The following is a 12,726-nucleotide window of genomic DNA, read 5'->3' as shown; positions in this document are numbered from 1 at the left end:
GAAGAGGGCATGGAACTAAAAATTTTTATGAATGTCTCCAGAGTAAAGCCCATTTAAGAAAACAAAATTGTTACCAATTCTAATAATCAAGGTAAAGCAAGTATTGCTTTTTTTGTCTAAGATGTTCTTTCTAAAGAGCTACAATCTCATAAATCTTAAGTATCCATAAAGGAGAAGCTCTCTGAAAGATGACTGAATAACTGAAAATAGCATGAAAAGTGCATGCTTAAAATTGAATTTTTTGAGCAGTTTTTAAAAAGTAAGAAGTCTGAATATATCAACACAGCACTATAATTTGTCATGCTTTGTTTAAACTAAAAGGGGGAGAATCTGAACTACGTAATTGAAATTTTCTTTAAAAAAAAGTCCAAACAAGCATGAATATTATTGATACCCACCTCCAGCATGCACAGTTACTCAAAATTATATAACATCCCAAGAAATATTAAATTAATATTAAACAGACCTTGACAGTGATCAACAAGTGCTGCAAGGGTCTTTAACCTTATTTTGGGGTCGTACGTCCAGACTAGAAGACGGCGAAGTGTTAAACTGCTCTCAAGTCCCAAATTCACGCCCTGATCATCTTCCAGTTGTAACTGATCAAGTTAGAAACACAAAGACATGTCAAAGAACAAAACTGAAGCAGAACTCAGGTTTCATCATTTGTTCTGAAGTCAAATTTTAACTAATACGCTTGAAATACCCAGTGTTATGTGTTCTCTCATCAAATCACTGGGCCAAAACCTGAGAGTCGATTTTTAGTGGAAACAGAGACTTGAGCACAGGTGAAAGAACAGAGACAAGTGCAATAAGGTAGACAAAGCACAAAGACTAAGAAAGTTAAAGACAGCAAGGTAATAGTCATGAAAAGAGAGAAGAGCAAAGGAAAAGAGAAAAGATCCCGAGAGACAGCAAGAGATACTCAAAAAGAGTAAAGAAAAACTTTTAAAAGAAAGGCAGGCTGTAGGAGGTAAACTTTTTATTACTGCACATGCAGGTTATTTTAGTTCAATATGGGACAAATTCCATTCAATGTCTTCCTCTAGAAGCCATCAGAACTTAAATTAGCCTTATAGTGAGATTAAGGAATTGCTACATTGAAAGAAAAACACCAAACTTTAAAAGCTACAATAAGAAAACTATCATAATGTGACTACCATGAATCTTCCAACACCATGGAAAATAAAAGCCAAATATTTGCATCCACACTGCAAATGCAAATCTTATACAAGTACAGATGGAATAAGCAGGACAAGAACACAACTTAAGAATACAGAAGCAAGTTCCTAGAACTTGGACAAGGAGACAATCCCTTAGAAAAGATGCTGTTTCTGGTATATGATAACCAACCCACTCTGTGCTTTCCCATCTAGCAAATTTTTTTAGCCAAATGCAACATACTAGTTAAATTTAAGACTAGTGTCATCCACATTAAGTTCAGCCTTAGAGCCAGTTAAATTCATTTGCTTCCGAATGCTCCTGGGTCCATGTCTGGGATTTTTCTTTTCTTTGGTTTGGAAACCAGCAATGATAAGAGATACATGAGCCACCCTTTGACTTTAGGGAAGACATGGTACATCTTCATCATGGAACTGCATTTTTAAATGGGCTGACATTGTGAAAACAACCTGCAAGAAAAAGACCAGAGACGCTTATGGAATAGTAGACAGTATGCTCAGGATTACTCATTCAAGGACAGAAACATGCTCAGGGTAAGCTCTGAAGACATAATAAAAGGTTATAAAGAGAGTACAGAACCCTTTGACAAGATTCTTGTTGTTCTACGCCTGTACTGCTCTCCAGAATTGCAGTTAACAACTCCTAAGTTGGCAGCCTGTATGATCTTCTCAATCTAAGAATGCCACATACATTAAATTTCAAGTCAATTTTCTACGTGTTTCCAAGAAGCTAAAAGATACAGGTTTTTTGTCCATTCTGCAGCCTGACCTTCAAGCCCTTCCACCTTTCAAGTCACAAAAGAATCTCTCCTCCACTGCTGGATCTCCTTTTCCTTCATGTCTTTGGGAATAAATGTTGTCAGGCGCTTCTGAAAATCCAAACATAACATGACTCTGGGAACGCCTTCAGTTAGGAGCTGAGGGACATAGATTCCCCAAAAACTCCAGACTGCTGCTGCAGCAAAGCATTGCCAACACTGCACTGACTGTTCCCTATGGAAATGCATTTCATCAGCATGCTCAATACACTCACAAACTCTAACACTGAAGATGAATCTGGAAAGGAATGTGAAGAGCAACAGTAAGAACAGAAGTGAAATAAGTCTGGGAAAAATGTGTGTCCAACTACTAAATGATGCTAGGTGACAGGAAAAATGGAAAATGCTGAGGTCTTAATGCACTTTTTGCCTTGGTATTTCGGTAAGATTTGCTGCTGGGGACACCAGATGTCAAAATAAGAAGAGAAGTCTGGAACAAAGAAGACTGAGTTCACAAGTATTAGGCTACGGTATCCCAAACAAATGGGATATGCTTGAGTCTATGGGACCTGATGGGATGCAACAAGTGTTGAGGGAAGCAGCTGGTCCATGTCACTGCAAGGCCTCTCTCCATTATTTTTGCAACACAGCAATTTGAGGAGGTTTCTGATGACCCTGAGAAAGCAAATGTCATTCCTCTCTCCAAGAAGGAGAAGCCATAAAACTACACACCACTGAAACTCACTTCATTCCTTGGGATAGCAACTAATCCTGGAACACCATTTCCAAGCTTATGGAGGACAAAAAGCTTTCTCAAGAAAAAAAGCTCAGGGAAAGGAGAAGGAAATAAGAGCATTTGTGGTGATGGAGTACGTCTTCCCAAGCAAGTGTTAAGTGTCCTGAGGCCCTGCTTGCCAGAAGCAGCTGGACAGCTGAATGCTGATGGAAAGTAGTGAATGAATTCCCTACTTTGCTTTGCTTGCACGCACAGCTTTTGCTTTCCCTTCTAAATTGTCACTAACTTGATTGACTTGTCTTTTTGTCTTCCTTCTATTTTCTCCCTGCTCCTCAAGAGATGAAGGAGCAAGAGGCTGGGTGGGTGCCTAGCTGCTGCCCAGGGTCAACCCACCACAAAGGCAAATGCAGTTTGAAAATAAGTAACGCCAGAACTTTTGTTTTCTCCTTACAGGCTTTCCCTCCCACCCTGCTCATCTCTTCTTTTGGAAGGTTTGGTGGAGCAGGAAAGGTAGACAAAACTGCATTTCAAAGTAGATGAATATTTTCATGGTCAAGAAACTTTAGAAGTTAGAATAAATCAAAGCTTCAGCAAACCAAGAGAGAAAACACATTTTGGACAGAGCAAGAACTAATTATAAAGGGAATAACTGGATAATAGGCAGGAAAAACAAGCAAAAAGTAACTGTAACACGCATTCCAAAAGCCAACAATGTTCAGGAACTGCAAGTTAATTAAAAGGAACAGATGCTTTGAAAACATTAACAAAAGCCTATGACAAACTATAAAGATTTTATTGAAGATAGAATTCTAAAAGGCAATATAATTTAGCTTTAGGTCAAATCTCAGAATAAATTTTTCACCATTACAAGTAATGAACCCCTTGAAAACCCCTGTAAAAAAAAGGCAAGGAGAACAATAATGTTTATTTTTATTTTAGAGACAGCATCTAGATGCACATACCTACAAGCATTTGTGGAAAAACTTCAAGATTATCAGCACTGAGTTAGTCTATATGTTAAAGAAAACTAGTAAAACACAAACATCTGCAGAATAGATGTCTTTACTCTCAGAATACAAAGGGACAAGAAAAATGTACAAATTGGCCCACACAGAAAGAAAGTTGGAATAGCTATTACTAGCTGCTGAATCATGCACTGCTGGAAATACAGACTGCTTTTTTCTCCCCCCAAGGATGTGTGACATTGTTTGGGATTTGAATGATAAAGATATTATGCAAGATGAAACTGACAAAAGGGATGCAAAACAGGGACAGAGACTTAGAAATCCACATTGTATCCCTTGCTTATGTAACATATCAAGACCAGTGAGTTCTTAAGAGACAAATATTCAAGGGCACATACATTTAAGAAGTAAGAAATGTACAGAGAATTGTGTTCACTGTCAACAGAAACTGCTGTACATCCTTTACATTGTAACAGAATAGGTAGGTATTACCTTTTTAGGAGATATTTAGATAACTGAAGAAAATAATCAAGTTGAATACATACCACTTAACTTACCTGAGAATGTAAAACAGACAGAAGTCGGTAGTATTCCTTAAGTTCCTGATGTAAGGCTGCACAAAAACTCTGTAAGAGAAAGAAAAGAAAAAAAAAAAGAAAAGAAAAAAGAAAAAAAAAAAGGAAAAGTAATCAGGGGAATTGCTTCTGATTTAATTCTATCACCACACTCCAAACATAGTCAGAAATTTCCTGAAGGGAATCTTTCTACAAGCTTCAGCACAAAAGCCAATTCTTAGAGAAATGACAAAAGTATAAATGCTTCCTTCAGAGCTGCATATACCTTTTCCAAGAATTCATACACATTATCAAGTGACCTTGTTTTTTGCTGTCTTAACTCTATCAACAGATTAAACTACAACAAGTGTAACTCTTCAAGTAGATACATCATCTCAGTAATGGCATTTATAATTACCACAGGGATGTACAAATTATAGCATGACCCAGTTGAAGATTTTTTTCTAATAATCACGTAAGATACAGTATACAGTGAATAGAGTTTAAATTTCAGGAAGGCCTCTAACAACAGAACAGAAAAGTTAGGCAACTATCATATTTTCAATACTGACTATATGCCAAACAAGAAAACTCAATGCTCAAAAAAATGCTCTCAGTAATTGCTGCCAGATCAAGTACTCTAAATTTTTGACCTTTTATCAATTTACAGTTATATAGGATTCTTCACTTGACACGGAAAAAATTAACAACACAAAGTATACCTTCAGAAATCTGTAAAATGTGCAGAAGTTAATTCAGGCCAGAACTACAGCAAAAACTCTTCTATGTAACACAATTCTAAGCACGGCTATGTTAGGTTTTTTAAAAATCAAGATAAATTTTAAAAACAATTCCTGAAACAATACTTAGTGATAAATATCACTAAAAAAGTGATATCACTTTAGTGATAAATATTTTCCACAGTTTAGAGTTTGGGGGAGGTCTTGCTTCACTTTTATAATGCTCTTAACCTAACATACAGACTAAAAAAATGCCTGCAACACATTTTTCAAAACAGAACTAAAAATATGGCTCGTTAATTTGAGACTAAGTGAAGAAGATTTTAAAATCCCCAAAAAGTGCCCGAAGTTTTTTATTTATTTGGTTTTTTTGGAAGAATACTCTCATGCACACACACAAGTTCTCAGAACTTTTTAACCAACTCTCAGCTAATGAGTTTGAAATGTATTTTGACGGATTTTTTTTTTTTGTAATGGGAAAATTTCCCAGGCTTTTCCCTTCAAGGCCTTTTAAAATTACAGTCAAAAGAATATGGAAAAAAAATAAGGAAAACTTCATAGAAAGAACCCAAAAACTTGAAGTATTTATTCACTTGAGTATGTAAAAGGCAGACATAATTTCTAGAAGCACAGGAGAAAATAAATCTTCTTTCCTGCTAAGCAGCTAAGAAGCCTAGAAAAAAAAAAAGTCATTAATCTTGCCATTGTATCCTTTTTATGGAAAGGAGGCTCCTTTCTTCAACTCAACGTTGTAAATTGCAAAGAAATTTGACATTCATTTTATTCCAGAGGATACTGAAGGGCAAAAAGAAATCCCTTTATGTGTAACTCCACTTTTCATTTCTTCTCACTTGCTTCTCCAGTAAATTTTTGAACCTATGCAAGCGGCACTTGCCAAGATAGAGGGCAGAGCAGAGCCTCCACGAAAACAACCAAAGGCACTGTTCTGCTCAAAAAGGAAGAACAGTAATCACTGACTCTAATGATTTAGTAGGCAAAAGGATTTAGAATCTAACTGGTCACCAATTTTTAAGAGAAGCTTTACAAATTAAAATTTTCATCCAGTACCAATTCCTGCGGCACAAACCATGGATTTTTGCTTCTCAAACTGTTACAGAAAAACTGGACATTATCCTACAATTCTGATTTGGTCTGCTGCAAAAGAGAATTGAGGAAGGAAAGAGAATGCTCATTCAAGTGAAAAAAATTAAAATGCCCACTAGCTCAACTAGATCTAAATGGGCAAAATTCCAAAGTACAAGCTAAATATAGTTAACTGCCGATCATTCTTTTTATTTTCTGAGGACAAAGTAAAACTTAGAAATTAATCAACAAAGGTAGGAAAATATAAAGTGTAATATATTGTTATATCTCCACTTCTAATGTCAATACCTGACATTCTGTGTGGTAGAACGAGTCACCAGAATCATAATAAAAGAGGTGACAGCTATCTTGTTCTACACCTGGTTCAAACAGGGGTTTACACAATCATTCTTTCAGAACATTAGGCGAAAGATGTTTTATAACAATAGACACTGTTGTGTTAAATTCCTTAATGCACAGTGTGCAGCACCTGAAATTCTGAGCTACAAAAGCAATCAAGAGCATGGAGGCATACTCTCTGTGCCCAGACACTGACAGCAAGAGTAGAATATAAGATTCTGTTTGTATACTTATGTCCTAGAAATATACACAAGTGCTTGCCTCAAGCAAAATTAGCAGCATTAGAGCCATGCAGATTCAGGTAACTTAACTGCACAGCCCTCTGCACAGGATGTGAAACCTGCATATGGAAGCCAAGATACTGCACATTTAAATTCATTGCAGAATTAAAAGTTCTCCCCTTTCTGTAAACTTAAAGATTAAAGCCAGAGACAGTAAAAATAAGCACAAATCTAGATAAAGAATAAAACTTCACCCAGATATAAGGGGGAGAGTCCAAAGAAAATGCATACATAGTAGCACTACCATACAACACATGGAAATCAGCATTGGATCAGTAGAAAAAGAATTATTTAAATGTAACTAGAAGGGTTACTTAGAGTAAAAGACAGAACGGAACAGAATAAAACATCAGAAAAGTAGGAAGCACTACAGCATCTCTACTGACCTCTTAAGAAAAATTAGATTGAAGGGAGAAGCACTTCAATTTCTTGGCAGATTAGGTAGGATGTTATGGCTAGAGGCAAGGATAACATTTCTGTCGACTCAGAAGGGATAATATCCAGTTTTACAGAGGAAGCAAGTGAGAGGAAACAGGAATGTCTTAGCAGTAAATGTGGTTTTGGGTATTACAGCAGCAGTGAAGTTACTGTAGACTATAAATCATGATGATGAAACCTATAAAAACAAAAATTAATATTCTTTTGATGCTGTATTCAAAAGAAAGGGCAGAAGATAATGGACTACTTTCATTTTATGTACACTAGTGCAGTACTAACACATGAACATCAACAATAGGTGATAAGAATGTCTCCTGCACAGGTCACTAACAACTGAATTGTGATTAATTACCTCAGGGATGACATCATCCCATTTAAGAAATGTTTTTGTTTATGAACATGCACGAATAATTTTAAAATATTGGTTTTTATTAAAAAAAGGAAATTAAGAAAAGGAATTTATGAGTGTTTCCAGGTACAAATTACAGAGGCAGATCCTTAGGATCAGCAAGAGCAAATGCTTTTTCCTTGCCTGTTGACTATCACCCATATCGAATGCAGCATCCACAAATGAAGTAAATCAAATGGTGAATGATTCAAGCTCCAAAGTTCATGCATCATTCTAGCATTGCATTTACTCAGTCATTTCTTAGCCAAACAAGACCAAATACAGTAGTCAGGTTGTCTTTTCTAACTGACCCACCTGTCCCACAAGTCCAAATGCACGATCCAAACTCCTCTGGTCTGTATATTTTCTTATTTTGTTATGTAGCCACCCCAACTCTGCAAGTCTACTTGTAGTATCTCGGAGAGACTTGGACAAGCTCACCTATAAAGTGAACAGAAATGAGTTTGCAATTAAGTCAAATCTGCTAAGCCAATACTGGTTTCTTCATAAATACTGGTTTCTTTCTCATAAAAAAGCCAGTTTGAGAAACAATTCATTTAACACTCTACAGTACTGATACTGCAAAAAAGCAGACAACCACGTAATTAGCATTATATTTATACACACATGCCTTAAAAAGGCAGCAACAACAAACTACTGGCAAGAAACCTTCTCTTTCGGAAATCTTAATGTAACAGTATTGATATACTCCTTTTATATTTGGAAATTATAGCAATAACAAAATGGTCTTCAGAAGAAAGGACAAAATCTGCATTTTCTTGTTGTAATATCAGATTTTATCTTATACCGACAATCAGCAAGACTGAATATATGAGAGTTGTAGCAGAGGTGGTAATGACTGAGACTAATGAAAAAGCTTTGACAAATAATTAGTTATTGCTACGTGTGAAAGAAACCTTTAATAGAAAATAAATGATCCAATGCCTGACTAGGCACCAGAAACACAAACTTGCAGAACCCCACTTCCAAGGTTAACTAGAGATTTTATAAGTTATTTAAATTACATGTCCTTCTGAACTCTTCTAGTCTGTTTCTGGTTTTCTTCTAGGATCTCACTCACCTTGTAAGCCTGCCTTAGTCCCAAACACCCTATTTAGCTACCACTACAATTTTCATCTGAATCAGCACATTTCTTCCTCTAAGTTACCAACAGACAAGTCACTTCCTACTTGGGATTTTCTTCTTCCATATTTCATCATATTACTCAAGAACACTATCATCAAGTATTCAAAATTTCATTGAATAAAAATCCCCAAACAATCTGACTGGTAACAGACCATGAGGCAGAGACTGACCTGTGCCCACAGCAGCTGGGCCCATCCCACCTCTACAGACAATTTTAACTTTGACAGCCAGCTGGAACAGTTGAAACCAAAGCAAGGAATTGTTCTTAGAAGTTAAGCTGCCAAAGAACTAGAAAACAATCTCCTTCATTAAACCTTTTAGTTAACAGTACAGGCATTCTCCAAGATAACAATCAGTGTCAGAGTGTGTTATCCACACCAGTGTGAGCTTGAACCAGGCTGCAGCATTTGGTTGTAAGACCAGCGTTCAGTTCCTAGCCCTCTTGTTTACCCACAGAGGTACAGCTTTAACTTCTTCAACAACTTCTGTAGGGTAAATTCCAGCCCAAACAAGCATAATTGGACACAGAAACCCTGCCTGCAGCAAAACCAAAGAGATTACAAAAGAACTACTTAGAATTCTGCAAGTACAGAGTACTTGGCAAACATTGAGCATAACACACATCCGCTGGAATTAAATGAAGAACAAGGAAAATTGGCTTGGTGTTATTGCATTTGTATGTCTTAGATCAAATCAGAAGCTGTCTTCTTATACAGTGCTGAATGTCACCAGCAGATGTAATATTAACACTAAAGTTAAGAAACACTTCAGCAAGAATAGCACCTTAGAAAGTGTGTTTCTTCCTGGAAAAAAAAACGCAACAACCTAGACTGTGTACAATGAGAGTGCCAGCTGAGGGAAAACTACATGCTTTGACTACTATTTTGCCTGATGTGCAGTCAATACAGCTAGAGGAAGCATGATCTTAGCCCTCCCTGTTTGTCAGATGAAGCTCCAGCTGCAGCTCTGGTGAGTCAGACAATCTCATCCTCACTGGGTCCGGTAGCTCACACCAAGGACAAATAAGGAAGATGGCAGACTTCACAAAAATAACTGAAGACAAAGTTCTCAGGCAAAGATTATTCAGCTGGCTTGTGGTCAGTAATTAAACTCCCTGAATTACAAGTTCCAAGCAAAACAGCTTCTGACCTCAAACCAGCCTATTGGATATGAAAGCTACACAGAAAACCAATGAAACCCATTGTCAATTTTGTAATCACTAAGTTTTCTTCACATTGCTATAGAAAAATGTATTATGCTACCCTTCTTTTGCCATATATAACTCACATATGGAATATAATTTACTCAGTGAAGGTGCTGAGGAATAACAAACTTTGCATCACCCACAAGCAGATGTTTATTAAGAATCTGTTAATTAATAAGATTTAACTTATTTAATAAGAATTACGTTTTTCCATTTTCCCTCCATTAAGCAGCTGTAAACGTCATTGTAAAATAATGGTGAACTATACATTTCACTTTTTGTTACTATTATGAAAGAAAAAAGGAAATTATTTTAGGTATCAACATCAAGATCTGTCTACCATGCTCCTGGCCTATGAAATGGCCCAAAAGTAATTTCCCTGCCATTTAAGGACTACATAATGTTATCACTGTAGAAAGTTTTTAATATAAGCAAAAATGGAAAGCCTTGCCTTTCCATCTGAACAAGAACATGAAAACCAATTAGCAGAAACTGAACTCTGAAGCTGTACTGTCTAAATACTGAATGTGAAGATGCTAAAGCAACTAGTGCCATTTTTTGTTCTTTGCTCACCTGACCCAATCACTCTCTTGGTTTTTTTTGAATTACAGATAGGCTTAACATCTCACCACCTTAAAGCAAAGTCTCCCAGGAAACTCGCCTATTCTTTTGTCCCCTATTTGATGTCGTCATTCAAATTCACATCAGGCTTTTCTTCAGTTCTACCACCAGTCCTTTCTTTCTCAGGTAATCTGCATCTGATCACTTATAATTGTAATCAGGCCCATAACATCATGTGGCTGGCATCCATTTCATCCATCCATTCTCAAGCTGTTAAATTTAATTCAATAATAATGCAGTCAAATGCCTGCATCTGCTTTATATTAATTCTTATACATTGCAAAGAAATGTCTACAGAAATCCTGAAAGCCATAAACTAAGAGTTCTTCCACTGGATTAAGAGTTGGGAAGCTATTCGTATCTTGTGAAATGCTACATTTTCTTTCTGGCATTTAATCTACCCAATTGATTTTCAACTACTACTGTTGGAACTACTCTGTTATATTAACAAAAGAACCCTCAAAACCAAAACAATCAAAGCCCCCACAAAACAAAACAGTTGGTAGAGGGAATATAGACTTGTAATAATATTTTAACTTTTTTACTTGCTCACAGCTATTTTTCTCCAATATATGTATTTTTCCCCTATTCCCCTATATCTCTGCTCACATATGAAATACAAGTCACCATACAGTACCTTTCCTTCCACTTTATAGCAATTTTCAGAATTGCACATTTTGATGTTTTTGCCATCTATTCCCTGGAAGACATATAAAACATCTCTTACAAGATTTGCTTCCGTTATTTCAACAGAACCTAGAAAAGAAAAAAACAAAAACAAAAGAAGTATTTAGATTTGTTAAGACAATTAGTTTTTATTGCAACTTTCAAGAGCTATTTAGATACATAGCCAAAAAACCCGCAAACTATAAAAACTGTAAAGCCTGTGCTTGTAACCTGTAAAGAAATGTTTTAGGTCCTCTTAGTGTGACAGGAAAGCCCAAGATTGCCTTTCCCTCTCTAATGCTACCTGTGGTTCTCCCAGAGCAGTCGGCTTGCATGGCACAGGGCATGTCCTGCTTTAACTGACACACTGGCCAGTTCTCAAACTTGTTCTCTCTTGACATCCAACACCCGTGCAAGTTCTGAGGCAAGCACACAGTAACTTTATCTTTCTTTCAACAAACAGTTGAAGTTGTTAATAGACTTTCAGAATAACCTCCTCTACATTCACCCAGGAAAAGTTAATCCAGAGGCAAGAGCTGCTTGTTTCATAATGGCTTTCAATCACACATGCCACTGCTCAGTGAGAAAACGGATTCAATCAGACTGCATAACAGCCACGGAGGTAGAAAATATTTAAAGTGTAAATACTGTTTCTGATGATAAATGTATCTTTAAGGATTTAGTAAAGCTTTTGCTATTTGTAACATACAGTTTGCTTCTGGTTCTTATCTCTAATCAGAAGTTAGATCATGTTAGAGATGTAAGATATTTATGAAATTAAAGGAAGCATAATATCAGAACAGGCACTGTGTAGGCCATTGAAACTATCCCCACCTTTTCTGGGCAAACCATCACTATGTGCTTTTGTAAATTCATTTACGATTTCAAGAATTAAACAATTTTAACAACAACTATCCAGAAATTGAGATGCTTCAACATGCTTCTCCCAATTTAGCAGTACTCTTACTCTTGTCACTGTGCCTTCCCAACTTTCCCAGAGAAAAACCAAGAAAAATTAAATTCTAGTCTTATTTCAGCAAAAGTATTCTTCACTTCAAGATACCACTTAAAACACAGTCTCTCCCCACAACAATAAGATGTGCATGATTGTATGTTGACCCTCTTAGGAGCTTGTAATGAAATGGTAAAAGATGCAAGTGCACATTTCTTTAATTGGTAAATAATACAACAAGTATTAACATCAGCCATACAATGTGCCTTTTTATACTCTGTAGATGTAACAGTTAAGAAAACTTCAAATAAAAGCAAGCAACTTTAGGAGAAAAAAAATTATTTTCAGGAGTTTAACATTCATAGAAATGTATCTTCTTGACAATAGACTTCTATATTCTGAATGCAGTCCTACTTCTATTTCTACACCAGCAAGTGACTACATTTAAGACAACTGTCAGTCCTTATACCCATCCCACACAGGAAAGTCACAGCTGCTGGCTGACTCAACACAAGAAGTATTGCTTTTTATAGCAATCAGTATAATAAATTAAGAGGCAGTGCTAGATTTTATGTTTTTCTATTTCTTTTCCCTATGCTTTTTTATACTCCTTTTTCTACTTTTTCTTTTTTTATTTTTATATATATTAAATC

At 36.2% G+C, this 12,726-nt stretch overlaps 1 protein-coding gene across 1 annotated transcript in view; it reads right to left on the bottom strand.

Annotated features, from left to right (window-relative positions):
* Positions 1-12,726, bottom strand: part of TUBGCP3 (tubulin gamma complex component 3) — a 49,255-nt gene that overhangs the window by 14,887 nt on the left and 21,642 nt on the right. The window contains exons 7-10 of the mRNA XM_063392761.1: positions 11,093-11,211; positions 7,800-7,925; positions 4,198-4,266; positions 467-599 (exon numbers count right to left, since the gene is read on the bottom strand). Coding sequence (XP_063248831.1) covers positions 467-599; positions 4,198-4,266; positions 7,800-7,925; positions 11,093-11,211 — 447 coding nt within the window. The remainder of the gene's footprint in view (positions 1-466; positions 600-4,197; positions 4,267-7,799; positions 7,926-11,092; positions 11,212-12,726) is intronic.

The sequence above is a fragment of the Prinia subflava genome, chromosome 3, assembly GCF_021018805.1.
Source record: "Prinia subflava isolate CZ2003 ecotype Zambia chromosome 3, Cam_Psub_1.2, whole genome shotgun sequence".
Lineage (NCBI taxonomy): Eukaryota > Metazoa > Chordata > Aves > Passeriformes > Cisticolidae > Prinia > Prinia subflava.
Note: the sequence above shows the minus strand (reverse complement) of the source record. Positions and strands in the feature narration are given on the sequence as shown.